Source organism: Protopterus annectens, chromosome 3.part1 (genome assembly GCF_019279795.1).
Source record: "Protopterus annectens isolate FY-2018-M chromosome 3.part1, PAN1.0, whole genome shotgun sequence".
NCBI classification, from domain to species: Eukaryota; Metazoa; Chordata; order Ceratodontiformes; family Protopteridae; genus Protopterus; species Protopterus annectens.
In genome coordinates this window covers 1,495,805,355-1,495,822,153 of record NC_056732.1, presented here as the reverse complement: position 1 = coordinate 1,495,822,153, position 16,799 = coordinate 1,495,805,355, and the positions used below count along the sequence as shown (strand labels likewise).

Sequence of the window (16,799 nt, the reverse complement as noted above, 5' to 3'; positions counted from 1 at the left end):
AACTAAAAATATATCTGAGTACAAAAAGGAATTGTCACTGCTTAAATCCGGGGTAGTTTACCTTTGACTATACTAACATTCATTACACCTTACTCTCCTATTTCTCCCTACTATCCTAAATCCTCCTCCTTTTAAATAAATTATATCTGAACAAAATATGTTCTAACTTTGAATGTAAAATATATTTCACTGTGATTCAAATTGTTTTGTATCTATGTTTGGAGCTTTTCTCCCCGGGCCTCCGCTGAAAATGGACATGTATCCAGTCGGATCCTCCCGGTCAACAAATGTAAAATAAATAAAATAAAATAAATAAGAAAAAAACACAGAAGGAAGGAAAATATGCTGTCATAAAAATCCCGCTCACTTATTCAGATATTATTATAACATATGTAATATATTAGGCAAAACAACGTACCCAACACACTAGTCATAGGTGACTCTATAGTCAAGCACACTGATGTCCCACTCACCAGGCTAAACAAGGAGAAGGTTACTGTCAGCTGCCTGTCGGGTGCCAGGATCCGCAACATAACCCACGCACTCAGGTCACTCCACAACACGTACAAATATGACTCTGTCATTGTCCATGTCGGTGTGAATGACCTGAGATGTACCTCCCTGGACTACATGAAAAGAGACATGGAAGAGCTCTCCGATCTTGTAGCCCAGGCAGGTATGACCCTAGCCCTGAGTAGGGTTCTGCCATCACCCAGAATTATACCGCAGTACAAGGACAAAATGATTGACTTCAACAATTGGCTAAGCTTCTGGTGTCATTCTAAGGGGATACAGTATCTGTCTGCCTGGGACGACATGGTCGACATGTCACCCCTGGGATTCCGGATACTGGCTAAGGCTCTTGCTGCCCCTATAGTGCCTTTTTTAGACAAGGTTCAAATGACAAATTCACCACCGTAACAGGAACAGGCAAGCAAAAACTGAGGGTAATGCTACTCAATGCTAGAAGTCTAAATTTCAAAATGCACTCACTCGAGGCACTACTTAAAATGGAGAACATCGATATCTGTGCAGTGACTGAGACCTGGTTCAAAGCTCCAGAGAGCACCCCTGCACTACCAGGTTATAACTCATACCACACTTTTCGGCCACATAACCTGGACTGGAACACCAAAGGCGGAGGTGTGCCCATATTCATTAAGGATATCCACACCTCCAGGCTAGTTGCTCAGCATAATGCATCCAAGGTTATCCAAGTGCAACTAACTCTGGGCAAAACTGCAAGCCAAACTGTAGCTTGCTACAGATCCCCCATCATGTCTCAGAATTCCCACTCCTCTTTTCTTGATATACTGGAAAATATTAGGGTTCAACCAAACACCCTAACAATGGGCGATTTCAACTACCCCACCATTAACTGGGAAAACTACTCATGTACCAACTCCTTCGCTCAACGCTTTCTGGAATTCATAAATTCCAGTGCCCTGGATCAACTTATCCACACCCCCACCAAGGGCATCAATATCTTAGACCTAGTCATTACCAACATGAGTGACCGGTGTTCCACACGCGAAGTCAACTCCTTGTTGGTCAGATCTGACTATAAGCTAATCACCGTAGATTTCCACATCCCGCCCCCACCCCCCATTAAGGAAACCACAGTAAAAGATTTCTCCAAAGCCAACTTCATGCTTCTTAAGACAGAAGTGGTGAACTTCATGACACCCATGCAGATGGACAATACAGTTACAACTGCTGAATCCTACACAAATGCACTCTATAAGCACTTACATGAGTGCATGGATCGTACTATCCCAAACAGAACCAAGAAGCTATCCCCCAAAAAAAGGAAGCCAATCTGGTGGTCCCCTGCCATAAACAAACTGTACAACAGAAGGAAGAAACGGTTGCAAAAGAGAGTAAAATCCCACGAGTGGTGGAGCTCCCCGGTCAGCCTCAGTAAGAAGCTGAGATCCCCTATAAGAGCCTCCAAAGCTAACTATGAAAATAAAATCACCACTGATTCCAAGGACAACCACAAAGCATTCTATAGCTATGTCAAGAATCTCAATGGCAACACCCAGATCTTCCCTGCGTTACAGCACAACGACATGAAAATTACCGAACCAACTGATATTGCCAACATCCTGGCAGATAGGTTCAGTGCTAACTTTATCACCCTCTCACACCCTAAAAGGCCCATATCTATACAGGAAGAATGCAGAGTCCCTGTAATCACAACTACACAGGTAAAAGCTGCACTGTCTAAAGCCAAAAACACAGCATCCATGGGACTGGACAACATCCCAGGCTGCGTTTTACATGAACTTCAGAACAAACTGGCTCCCCACCTAAGCACCATGTTCAATCATAGCCTCACATCAAGCTTTGTGCCCACTGAATGGCGCACAGCAACAGTTATCCCACTCCACAAAGGGGCACCATTGATCCTGGGAACTATCGCCCTATTAGCCTGACGAGCCTGGTCTGCAAGGCCATGGAATGTATCATCATGGAACTCATAAACAAAGACATTGGTAACCTCCAAACTCTGGACCCCACCCAGTTCGGGTTTGTGAAAGGTAGATCATGCATCCTGAACCTAATCGACTTCTTTGAGGCAGTCACCAAAGCCATAGATGAGGCTAGGGTGGTTCACACAGCCTATCTTGACCTTGCCAGGGCTTTTGACACCATCCCCTATTCTGGAATTACAGCTAAACTCACTAAACTAGGTATACATCCCTACATCACAAGATGGGTTGACAATTGGCTCACTGACAGAACCCACACTGTAAAAGTTGCAGACTCCAAATCTGACATCAAACCAGTGACAAGGGGAGTACCACAGGGTTCAGTCCTGGTACCTCTCCTGTTTGGTATCTACTTCTCTGAAGTACAGGCTAACACAGCAGGCCTCTGGCTAACGAAGTTCGCAGATGACTGCAAACTAGGAGCCTTAGCCGAGTCCCCAAATGATGTGGACATCCTACAGAAGGGCCTCACTGAGACAGATGCCTGGTGTCAAGAGTCATGGCCTCAAGCTCAATGCCAAAAAGTGCATTGTCATCCCCTTTGGTAAAAAGCCTGTACTCATGAACTACCACATAGGCAGCAGTCTACTTAACACCGAATGTGTGATAAGAGACCTTGGAACTCTGGTGGACAGTAGTCTGTCCTTTGATAATCACATCGCCACAGTAGTCAGGAAGTTCTTCTACATGGCACACCTCATCACAAAATGGTTCTTATCCAGGAAAAAAGAGGTCATTGTTCCCCTCTGCTCGACACTTATTAGACCCATTATAGAGTAAAACGCCCCTTTTGGAATGTACCTCACAAGACATCTGCAGCAGCTGGAAAGGCCACAGAAGTACCTCACAAAGAGGATTACTGACCTCAAACAGATGCCCTACACTGGCCATCTCAAAAAACTCCAGCTTTACTCTGTAGCATATTGCCTACTCCGAGGCGATTTCTGCCTAACATACAATGCTATGTCAAACCCTGAGCTGTTGGACATGCTACACCTAAAGAAATCCCAATCCCTCTGATCTAGGGACCTAAACCTTGTCACCACAATAAACAGGACATGCTGGAGGGATAGATTCCTGTCCCAGAGACTTCCTAAACTCTGGAACAAGCTACCCCTCTATGTCAAGCAAAGTTCCTCATTAGCACTCTTCAAGAAAAATCTTTGAGTGGATGGGAAATAGGAAATATAACCCGGGAATCACTTCTGTGGCTCTGCTCAACAGTGGCATGGGAAAATAACTTTCTTGGGTGGCATAAGCCAGGGAACCTTGTTGGCTAGGTTTACTTAGGCCCTTGGGCTGATAGCCTAGTACCTACCTATGAACCTATTATTAGACTACATTATTATGTAGCATTGAAATGTGCTGACATTATAAGGGTGACAGTTCATTATTTACTCATAAAGCAAATGTCAGAGTGGAAAAGTTCAAATAGTGGATAAAGAGGAGGAGAGGAAGAGAAGAAAGCGTTAAAAAAAGTATTTGTTAGAAGTAATAATTAGGGTGGATATGGGAGGCAGGCGAAAAAATGAGTAAAAGTAACATTACAAGTAAGAGAAACAAAACCAAGGAAAAGAAGAAATAACATGGACAACAAGATTTACAGCTGCAGACTGTCAAGTGCATTGGTAGCAGGTGCCATAAAACTGGGTTTGGAGAAAAGTTTGGTGACTTTAAACAAACAGATTTGTCCGCATTAACCGTGCATCATTTTGTGTGCGTGTGTGTGTGTGTGTGTGTGTGTGTGTGTGTGTGTGTGTGTGTGTGTGTGTGTGTGTGTGTGTGTGTGTGTGTGTGTGTCTGTGGTGTAAAAGAACTATAAAGCAAATCTGCACTGATACCTACTTGCTGCCCTGCTGAGGGGTACACTTGTGCAAGTGCAGTGGACTGGCTCCAGTAGGAAGGGATAGCAGCATACCTCTCAACATCATACAACAAGAAATCTGGACAAGGCCATAAATAATAGGGGACAAAGGCCCCAAAATTGGAACAATTTATAAATATTGCACTTACAAACTTAGAAAGTTGATAAACAGGTTTTGCATTAGAGTGAATTTTCTTAAGGATATGAAGTCTGAAAATCAAATGCCTGTCAATTTTCTGACTTCACTGTTCAATGATTTGCCAGTGATTTGACAGAAAACTGCAATTTTATGAAAAACAGACAAAAAATCTGGACTTTCTGCAAAAATCTGTACTGTTGAGATATATGGATGGGAGCCCTGAACCAACACCCATCAATCATTTTAATCTGTTTGCCAAAGCCATTACAGCAGTGTTTTGCAGAGAGGTGGGAAAAGCCTTAAATTTGTCTGGTATGTTGTGTGGATGTGGGTAGCTGTGTTTGTGGAAGGTGGAGGTGTGCCTTTGTAAGTGTGGTGCAAATGTTATGGATTATGAAATGGAGAGATTAAGAGTAAAATTGTGCTCAGTGAAGTCCTTAGCAATTTCATCACTGCTTGATTCAGACATATACATTCCCCTGTGTTTGTAAGTACTGTGTTTGAGTACATTGTTTTGGAGTGTGGTATGACTGCTACAGCTGCTGCTACTCTTTCAATACAAGTATCTGGTTTGGAAGTTTTCTCTAGGAGTCTGTTGCTGAGAGGATGAGACATGCTACAGGTATACAACTAAGACAAATTAGATAAAGCAATAGTAAGAAAAAGTACTAAGTCACATCAGAGGCTTGGGAGGTCATTGTTAAGAAACTAAGAACTGTTGTAAAATTTATCATTAAATACCATAAGTGCAGGTTATCCTGTAAGAGAATAACTATGTAGAGATAACCATGTCAGCAGCCAAAATGCATTACAAGTTGAATATTTTACAGTGCACATTTTAAAAAATGGATAGACTGGCCTAAACTCTGGACTGATGCGTTTGCTTTTATTTATTTATTTTTTTATTCCTGGGGAAATGCTATTCAGAAGTGAAGAGACATACAAGGAAACAGATTTAGTGGCATACCAGTCTGTGATTTTTTTTATGTCTATTGTCATGCAAAGCTGACTAAATAGTTGAATCTAGTAAAGCTGGAAATGTGAGACTGTAGCCCACTGAAGGAGGGGGATGGGAGGAGTAACCTGGCCAGGAACTGAAACTTGCACAACTGCTCCTTGTGAAAAGTATTTTTATCTCAGTAATTTGTTGACACTTTTACAAGTTTCTTTCAGAGAATGTGTAGTACATCAGTAGGAACAACATTTGTAAAACTCAGCTCATACCAGTCAATGACACATGAGCTGCAGACTCTCAAACTTGGCAGTTTTTTTCAGGTGTTCCATTCTAAGTGAATGGAAATCTAGTCTGACAACAAATGGTAGGGCTATTTGTACTCACAGTCTGTGCATTATGGGACAGATTTAGCTTTCCAAAGGAATCACAATGTCTGCCCCCATGAGGGCAGATGATTAAAAACAAAATAAAATTAGGAATGAGTACTTATTTTGCTGCAGGCGGCTTTGGGAGGTGTAGTAAATCATGGCAAATAAAAAATATATGTTTTCTTCATCATTTGCCCATAGTGGTCCTTTAGTGTTTTTTGTTTTGGTTGTAGAACATTGAAATGATTGCAAATAACTTGTGTTGAATTTGGGAAAGAACCTGAATTAAACATTTAAAAGGGTATTATTGGCTTTGGTTTTAGCTACCAGGTTATGGTCACTCATTAAGTACAGAAGACTAATGTATAGTGGAGAGGTCATGCTGGAGCAAGCTGGTGCTTGAACAAGCTGAATTTACTGAAAATCAGTCATGAACTCTATGTTGTCATTTATAATGGTCCCCAGAAGGATTAGAGTAAAGACATTAAGAATTATTCAGATGTTGTAGATGTAAGTACTTATGAGTTGTCTTACCTTTCTTTTCTATGCCAATAATTACGTCATCATCTGCCTAACAAAAAATAAATCTTCAGTTATGTTGACTGTCGATACTTAGCTGAAATTTGACATATTTTAGATATTTTCATTTCTTAGACTGGTGTGCCTTTTCAATACCACTGCTGAAATGAATGGCATCTACAGAGTCATGGGCACACTTTAAACTGTGGACTCTAGTCTTATTCTGCTACATCTGTGAGTTTTAACACTTTCTTTTTCATCACACTGAGGAATTGTCCATAAAGTTTTCTATACTTGTTGCAGAAAAGTATTCATATGTAATTAAGAACTTATAAAGCTAGGCTATGAGATGTGTAAACCTTTTTTTACTTACCCATCAAGTAACTTTAATTCCATGTCAAAGGGCAAAATAACTAAGAGAATAGATTTCAATAGTGAGAACGTACATAAAGGTCTGGTAGATGCATCTGCTTTTTGGTTGATAAAGACGTCCTTTTTTGGTGCTGGATTCTGGTAAGCTTATCAACTTCATAGGTTCATAGGTTGGTACTAGGCTATTGGTCCTAGGGCCTATACAAGCCTAGCCATAACAATTCCCTGGATATTTCTTCCCACAATATTTACTTCCCTGGACCTCTGTCTAGCAGGCCAACTGACGTGATCCCCGGGTGAATTTTCTATCTCCCATCCAATCGTCATGCTTCCTTTTGAAGAGGGCCAAGGTGGCACTGTGCTTGACATGTATGGGCAGTCTATTCCAGAGTATGGGGAGTCTCTGGGTCAGGAACCTAACCCTCCAACATGCTTTCTTCATTGTGATGACAAGGTTTAGATCCCTGGAGCATGTGGCTCTGAGGGATTGGGATTTCTTTAAGTGGAGCATGTCCAACAGCTCAGGGTTTGACATGGCCTTGTATGTTAAGCAGAGATTGCCTCTGAGTAGACAAAATGCCACAGAGTATAGCTGGAGTTTCTTAAGGCAGTCAGCGTACGGCATCTGCTTTAGGCCTGTGATTCTTTTAGTGAGGTATTTCTGCGGCCTTTCCAGCTGTTGCAGATGTCTTATGAGGTACATACCAAATGGGGTGTTGTACTCTATAATGGGTCTAATGAGGGATGAATACAGTGGGACAATAACCTCCTTTTTTCTGGATGAAAAGCCCTTAGTGATGAGGTGTGCCACATAGAAGGATTTCCTGACTGTTGTGGTGATGTGGTTATCGAAGGTGAGACCACTGTCCACCTGTGTCCCTAAGTCTCTCATCACATTTTTGGTGTTTAGTGTACTGCCACCTATGTGGTAATTCATGGGTACATGTTTTTTCCCAAAGGAGATAACTATACATTTCTTGGCATTAAGCATGAGCCCATGGCTCTGGCACCAAGCATCTGTTTCTGTAACATTTCTTGGAAGAAGAATGGTTAGTAGGAGTGTTATGGTATGTACTTACCATACAGCTAGATCCCTTTATTCCTGTATGTCCAATATGACTTGAGTCCTTGAGCCACTTGGATCCAACACAGCAAAGCTAGTACTCCAGCCTTAAGCCCCTTTAGGAATTATTTTCTCATCAAGCCCTAGTGTGTAAGATTACCACAGACCAAGTTTCCCACCAAAAGGAAGAGGAATCAAAGGAGGAGATGGTAAATAATGGAAATATCCTTCAGATCTTACAAAGTAACAGTTTGGAAGGGGGGGGGGGAGACTTGTCATACTGGATGGATGAGACCGAAAGGATCCAGGGTTATGCTAAGTACACAACTATAATATCCTATTCATTCCATCCATTCTGTCTGACTTATGGGTCAGAATCCCAAGCTGGGTGGTATCAAGACAGGAGACTCTTCAGGACAGTGGCTCCAAAAGAAGCCCTCACCCTGGATATAGGGTCTAATTTGTAGTGTTTGATAAAGGTGTACAGTGTAGTTCACATAACTGACACACAAATCTCATCAATCAAGGAATTCCTAAAGAACATTGTTCAAGTGGCAACAGACTTAGAGGGATTGAGCCTTTGTCATGCAAGGTAATAGGTGATTATAAACTGAACTCACATAAGAAATGCAATCCAAAAGTCATCTTGAAAGAGTGGCTTTGGACACATGAGATCCCAGTTTGTAAACTGCAAATGAGTTATGGGTCTTTCCTGAAGGAGTTGGTACTATGAAGGGAGAATCTCAGTCTAAAGTATATGGGATATTTTTCCCTTATTGGCATGATTTGGCAAAAATACTGGCAAGTGAATTGGCTGGTTCATGTTTGCCTCAAAACAGAGTTGAGAATGGTATGGAGAGACAGTGCTTGTGGAAAATTAAATAGGTACTGATGAAGATGGAGCCTGTAGTTCATAAACTCTTCTTGCAAAAGTAGTAGCTACTATAAACAAAGTTTTCCATGAAAAAACTTCAACTGAGCTGTTCATGCTAGGTCAAATGGAGGGTATGTCAAGGCCTCCAGTACAAAATTAAGGTTCCATGGAGGGACTGGTACCTTACCTGGTGGTCACAGATGGAAGACTCCTTTGAGGAAGGCCTTGCAATGTTTGTACAAATCCACAGCATGGACTTCCTCAACAACATGAAAGTTAAAAATGGCTACTACCCAAATCCTTCCAGTGTAGACACCGGAACCTGAATCAAACATAGAATATCTGGAATGGAGTGGAAAAATGGTCAAAGTCTTGGGCTGATGCCCAGATGATGAAACATAGAAATCAGAGCAAAAGGAAATCATTGGCCATCACTGGAATTGGAGAAACCAAGTGGTTAGTGTGAGGCTTTGAAGTTCTAGGTGAGGCTTTCCAGATCAATGGGTGGGCAAGAAGATCCTGCCTGGGATCCAAGATTCATAGGTTCATAGATTCATAGATTAGTACTAGACTAACTGCCCTTGCGAGCTATTTTAAGCCTAGACAATTAGCCCTTGTGAGACTCAAACCCTGCACCATCTGTTTGTAAGGCAATCACCTTAACCATTAGGCCACCCTCCCGAGGAAGTTTCCTGAAATGAGGCCTGAGAAGGGAAAACCAGATTTACTTGGTCCAGAAAGGAGAACTGAGGATCACCTGAATCAGGAGTACAGGATGGTAAGCATATAGGAGCCAGGGAGGCCATTGCTTGACCAAAGCATCTTTTGGGAACTCTCCCTTTAGAGGGATCATGGTGATGAACTTGCTGCGCTTGGTGCTGGATGGGGAAGCAAACAGATCACAGCAAGGCTTGATCCGGTGGTTGAAAATCTGATATGCTACTTTTGGGTTGAGAGGTCATTCATGATGCATCAGTATTGCGTTTTTTAGCCTGTCTGGGAGGCAAGTGAGATACCTGGGAATGTGTGCTGCAACTAGAAAATGATATGAAGCTATTGCCCATTGCCAAACTATCATCTCTTCCTAGCATAGGGGATATGACTTGATCCCCCCCTTGCTTGTTGATGTACCAAACAACTGACATATTGTCCACTTGGATAGAAATGACTACCGTAGGAATGCAGTCCTGAAATTCCTGCAACTCTAGGAAGATGGTCTGCATCTCCAAAATACTGATGTGAAGGATGGCCTCTTCAGGACTCCATAACTCTTGGGCCATCCTCTTTTTGTAATGCCCCCACCCCAAGGAGGAGGTGTCCATGGTCAACACCACTGTTAGTGGTTGTAGGATAAGGTGTCTCCTGGAATATACATAGGAGGAATCTAGCCACCATTATAACTGCTGCTTGCAAAGATTGATTATGATGATTGGATCTGACAAGGGTTGGTAAAGCTGAGACCACTGTGCCTTTAGAAACCACTGCAGAATTCACAAGTGAAAATTAGCAAATTGAACCATTTGAATAGATTAAACCATTAGTCTAGAACTTTGAAGATCAGAGAAGCTGTAGGAGAGGTGGAAAGAAGGAGAGTTTGGACATCTTTTCTCGATGTTTGACTTCAGTCTGAAGGAAGAGATTCTACTGGTGTAGTCATGTACAGATGACATCAAATTAAAAATTGAGTCATTTGTGTTAGTTGAAGAATTGGTTTCTGATGTTTTATGAAAATGCCCAAGAACAGACAGAATTGGTGCAAGTAGTCCCTGGCTTTGACTAACAACACCATTGTTGAGGCAGCTAGGAGCCAGTCATTTAGATTGGGAAATACTCTGATTCCCTGAAGGTATAGACGAGCCACTACAATTGTCATGCCCTTAGTGAACACCAAGGGGACTATGGTGATACAGAAGAGTAGAGCTCTGAACTGAACGTGAATGGTTCTTAGGTGGAAACAAAGACATTTCTAAGACAATTTCACTACTCTGATGTGGAGATAGGTGTAGTGCAGATCTAGAGAGCACATCCAATCATTTGTTTGGAGACAAGACAAAATTGACTGCATTGTGATAATCCAATAGTGTTTTTTTTTTCACATAGCTGTTTGGGTGATTAAGGTCCAAAATGGGCCTGAGGTCCTTGTTTTTCTTCAGAATTAAAGAGAACCTGTAGCAAAATCCCAACCCTGTCTGGTCTGGTGGGCCTTTTGGATAACTGTTATTTGAATCAGAGAGAGAAAAATCTTTCTTTTTGCCACCTCTAGATGTTAGGGTGCTACATCTTGGAGTGGCAGTGTTAATTTTAAGGGTGACTGAACAAAGAGAATTGTACAGCCTTCTTACCCATTTGTCCTGTGTGATGGCCATCCATGTGGAAGAATAGTGAGATAAATGATTCCCAACTGGCTACATAGGAGAACAGTCAGGCAGCCCTTTTAGAAAACTGTCCATAGTATCCCTGGCTCTGTGGATATCCTCAAGTTCTGGGCCTGTGTGTATTAAAGGGGCTGACCCTGCCTCAACTATTCCTGTCAGAGGTCAAGTAAAATGGTGGATACATGGATTTCATAAACCACAGTCATTCTGGACCATTTTGGTTCCTGCTGTAAAATCTTTGTGGGGATTCAAATTTTACTCAAACAGCAGAAAGTGTTTTGCCATCCTAATCACATTTCTGCTTCCTCTCCTTCATGGATGGACAAAACAAGGATGATCTTTTATAGGAGTCATTTGCACAGGAAGCCTTAAAGTTGTCCATAAAGTTGCATAAAAGCAGCCAGGCCTGATGTCTTATAGCATCGCCTGTTCTTGCAGCCACAGCCACTCCATCAGCTGCCTTGTGCATGAGCCATATGAACAGTTTGGTTATATTTTTCAACATGCTCAGGGAAATGTCCAGTTGCTTTCTACAGTGTGAAGTTGGAGGTATTCTTAGAGTGGCATCTCCTTCTTATGCTAAATTCCTCTGTAAAGAATTCATGCAGGTGGTATAGTTCAGGACTCGAAGCACAAAAGTGCCTAAAGCATACTCCCACTTCTCTAATCTGTCCATAGCCTTGGATTCTTTATAGGGCAGATGAACAGTGGTTGTATCCTTAGTCAGCTCCTTTTTTATAACTGCTGACATAATGCTGGAATTGATCAGCAGAGTCTTGGGCCAGTGCTGTCTAAGAATTTTGTTCAGCTTCTGTGGAATCAATTCACACTTGTCAGGCTTTTGTCATGATCTTCTAATGTCTATATCAATTAGATTGTCTGCTGGAGGGACCACCCAAGAAGTAGAGTGTGCTGAGCCATGAACCTGAAAGAAAACCTCTTCGTCCATGGGGGTGGTGAATCTGTGGGCCAAGATCATATCTGCCCCATATGCTCAAAGAACTTTCCAAAGGTGGTGTCTTCCAGAGGGGACTAGGGGGAACCTCCTCAATCCTCCAAGTCAGTGACAGAAGTGACTGAAACTGATGGGGAGTTATGTGGCTCCTTTTACATGTCATCTTTGGGAATGTCAGGGGCTTGAACCGAATCCTCATAGGCCTCCTCCTATTGCTGAGCTCTCACTTTGAGGCCTGGTCCTCAGCTCTGACCCATGAATGCATGCTGGGGCTGAGACATGAAAGGGTGGAAGTGACAGAATAGAAATAACCCCATGGAACTCTGTGTGTCTGCTCTCAATAAAGAAGATACAATCCTTCCAATAACCTGAAAAGCCATACCTACCTTTGCAGGATCTGAGGAAACCATCTCAGTACCTGGCTCCATCCCCCACAGAGAAGACATGGATGGTACTGAAAACTGAGTCCCCAAAAAGAGAGGGCAGATAGTTTACAGGGGAGGATCGGCACCAAAGACTCGAAGGATGAGGTCTCAGATACTGCTAATCTTACACCTGTCTCTCGACCTTCCCTAATTGCTGAGATAAATTTGCTTCTCTTCTGCCTGGTGTACACTGGATAATCATTTTTCAGAAACAATCTACTGTTTCCAATTTTTAATATTTTGCCTTTCTGCCATAGTTTTGTCAGCGTCAACTCTTTCTGCTAGTATGATTGCATCTTTGCTAGTACAGGTTTTGTCTGCTTTCTGATGGTCAGGTTTGGAGCAGACACACAATCTGCCCTTTCAATTAATAAATCCTGATGTGGAATACCAGTCAAGTTGCTTATTTGTGGTTTCATTAAATTAATACAGTCTGTTCCTTCCAGTTTCTCTGGTACAGTAGAAAGTCTCAGGTTTTCCCTTTGTGCTCTGTCCTTTCTAACACAATCATTTTTTAAACATCTATTCTTGAGCAGTTTCATACTCAGCTACTCTTTTCTTCATTTCAAGCTCTAAATTTTGGAGTTTTATCAGTTCATCAAACTTCTTACAATTTTTCCAACCTTTTGTTATTTGAGTTGATATACTCTTTCAATGTTTTGTTTTTTTTAATCAGCTCTGAGCACATGTGATTTACTTTTAACTCTAGATTACTGGAAGCCATGTCTCACACCAACCCTGGAGCTTAAACTGCTTTTTGTTGAACAGCTGCAGGATTCTTCCTACTCAGTATTTTCTCTTCACTCTTTCTAGTTGATTTCATTCAGGTTCTCTAAGTTTTTCTTTGCTGGCATCCAGGCAGTGTACTTACTTGCCAGTAACTGAATTTACTAAAACTGGCATTGTTACTGGCTCTTATCTCTCAGTTTCTTTTTTCAAACTGAGAGAGTTGCAATTAAGATGTTGATCAGTGTGCAGTCATCTTGGAAGCTCCTAAAAAATTTACTTTTGTTGAGTAGTTCAGCTTCAAAAGGTAAGGGATTCCATAGTTTAGAGACATGTGAGGAGTAAAGACAGTCACTGGCTTAGTTATTAGTTTTGGTTGTTACAAGATGAAGCTTATTAGTGGAGTGAAGAACTCTATTAGGAGAGTATACTTGTGGGGTGCTACTTATGCTAGGACAGTGAGTTGGACTGTAAATAAGGTCACAAAATATGACAAGGTGGGATTAGGCTAGGTAGTGTGGAAGTTAAAGCCATGAAAGCTGCTTCAGTGTAAGTCAGTGATGGATTTTGTAGGATTTGTGGGTGGCAAATGTTATCTTGTTGCAGTATTTTGTTAGTAAGCTGGACTGGGGTGCATTTAATATAGGATGGGAGTGGCATAAAGCAGGGCAGGTAGAAGGAAAGTTGCTGCAACATGTTTTAATATAACTAATAAAATAGTGTGTGGCTCTGTGTAGGGCTCCCAGTTTTGGTATTTTTTGGCTATATCATTTATATCTATGCTGAATTTCAGGTTTATATCAATGGTTATCCCAAATAGCTTGGTGGGAGATATAAGTTCAACGTTAGTATTATTAGATGAGGTGATTGTGAATTAGGTTTTGTCAGAGGTATTATACTTAGAGGTCAACAACATTGGTTTACCTTTTTTAGGGTTTAGAAAAAGTTGAGAGGTGGTTAACTAAGTTTCAATGGAATAAAGTGATTCTTGTGTTTTTTCTTAGATTGGGCGGAGGTTGATATCACTGCTGATGAATGTTGAGTTGTCAGCATGCTGCACAAGTTTTTTTTCTGCATGGATATAATTTATAAAGATATTGAAGAATGGGGGGTTGAGTATTGAACTCTATAGTACCCCTACTGTGGTGGAAAGAAATACTCCCCTGGTAGGCTAAACTGGTGGGTTAATTCCATTTCCAAACTCAGGTTGTTAGAGATGTAATTGGGTGCACTACTTCTATACCATCAGGGTTACATTTATTTATTTTTTTTTAATCTGAGCTCCAGACAATTGCTATCCATCTTGATGGCGGTCAAGAATATTGCACCTGTACAACTGATTGCAAGCAGGCATTAATGATTTAAACGTTTCTCAGTAAGGTATGAATACAACACTTTCAAAACTCTCAGTGTAGTACCTTTATTAAACTTTTTTACAACTCTCAGAAGATTCAAGGTTCTGATTTAGCCCTAAGCAGCACAGGCATTAGACATGATAATCTTATATAGCTACATGTTGCCTGCTGCTAGAGGGACATGATATAACCTTACTTCCAATGACACCTAAATAGAATTGTTTTCACTTAAGAAATAAAAATCATAATCTAACATAGTATTCATTGAAATAATAGTTTATTAAAGACACAACCCAACAGTTATTTTTCTCTGGTATGAATTGAGTTAAGAGCAGTTTATCAGGCATTGAGGAGAACTAAAGAGACCAATGAACAATGCATACTTATATGGGAATCTCATTCTTTGTGCTTCAGTGCTTTGGATACTACAAGGAGTGCACTGGCCATTACAGGGACCAGAGACCCTACTAGTAAATTCCAGCAGGATCACCCAAAAGTTAACAATAAAGATGCCACCCATATATCTTTATAGTGAATTTATGCACCATGTAGAACACTGCAAAATATGATTAAAAGCAAATAATCTTAAAAAAATATTATAGGGCCTCAGTATGTAGAGGACTTTGAAAATGTAACTGAAGCCCCGTTCCATTATTTTGATGTACATTCTGGAAGACAAGGAAGCAAAAGTCAAGGCAGTCAGATAATTGTTTTGTAATAATAAGTCTAGACGAGATACAAACATTGCAACTGAATATCACTAGAAGTTAAAAGACAGAAATTATAACTTGATTTAAGAATTCTCTTAAATCAGAATATGTGGTTATTGCTATAATCCTTCAGTAGAGGCAATGGGACAAAACAAATCTGGCTTTAGGTATAGGGAAGACTACGCTCAAGAGAATTATAGCTCAACAGTGAAAGAAGAAAGCAGGAGATGAATAAAAAATGCATTGGCCATACATGTAGGCAAATATGGACATAACTGGCACACATATTATCTTGTGAAAATCACCAGTATCACAGCCCAGAAAACAAAGTAAGTTATAATAAAATGTATCCAGTGAAGCTGCATCAACTTAATTTTTGTGAGCCCAGCTACTATGAAGTTGCTATTAGGTGGACATAAAAATAAGGATATGTGCCTTCACAATAATCCATTGGATCAGTGACTGGTTATAGTCTCAATAACAAATGTCAGTTTTTCACAATAAAGATAAAAGCATTTACTTACTGTCTGTTCAGGAGTCACACAGTATGGATAATCCGAGGCAATCCCTTCATGCACTTTCAAATTCACAGAAATAAGTTTCATTCCAGTCTGCACTTCATTGTCTCCTTCATTAGCGCTTTCAGCTTCTTCTCTGAAATACTAAAGATCAATTTATTTACATATTACAGTAGTTTTAAGCATGTGGGCTTTTACACAGAACTCAAGCAGACAATTTTAGCAGGCATCATACCTCCTACAGTATTATTTCAATTTCTGTTATCCTTTATTTTTGTAGGACCTTAACTGCAATAGAGTACCAGGCACATAATAGAATTTATGACTTGGTACATTTACTTAAGTTGCAGAAGTTACAAGTTATGACTTTCTAAAACTTTATTAAAGAAAAAACACATACACATAGCGTATCCCTGTCATTTTCTTGTCAGAAATTGTTTTTCGCAATTTAAAGGGTGTGTACATTTTACTTTAACCAAGGCTGATATTCAGTGCTAATGTCCCAGAGAAAGGGAAATCTGCATTTATACCTGTAAGGTCTTAAAAATGTATTAACGTCTCTGAACATTATGTCACATTACCAGCTATACCCTACACATATGAAATAACATTTGAGAGACAAAAATGGGAAGCACTTTAAGTAGAAAATATATTAATTGCCTCATCAGAAAATATGCATATCTATTAGAGGGAAAAAGTAAAATTTCATATTATGCCTCATTCTGAGATTATAAAAAGAAATCTAAGTCAAACACTTTAGTGATATAAGAATATTCACTATAGTTCTCCTTATCAAACAAAATGGTTTTATCAAAAACATTATCTGTGATGGAAGAGTGTTTTTACATATGACTGAGAAACTTTCTGCAATATAATATTGCACTGCTGTAAAATGCTGTCCTCCTTAAGTACTGTGTGTTGACATGTTTTGATGCTTGCATCTCAGAAATTGTTGCATTGGGGAAATGTCACATGCAACATCCCCACATGCAAACTTACAGCAATTTTGGAGTCTATTACATAAGTTATGGAGGTGTATGAGGACTGTGTGCACTGCACTATAAATTGAAAGTAGTGTTCTGTCAT

General features: G+C 40.5%; 1 protein-coding gene across 1 annotated transcript in view; it reads right to left on the bottom strand.

Annotated features, from left to right (window-relative positions):
• Positions 1-16,799, bottom strand: part of DLEC1 (DLEC1 cilia and flagella associated protein) — a 2,498,134-nt gene that overhangs the window by 600,048 nt on the left and 1,881,287 nt on the right. The window contains exon 30 of the mRNA XM_044067561.1: positions 15,720-15,857. Coding sequence (XP_043923496.1) covers positions 15,720-15,857 — 138 coding nt within the window. The remainder of the gene's footprint in view (positions 1-15,719; positions 15,858-16,799) is intronic.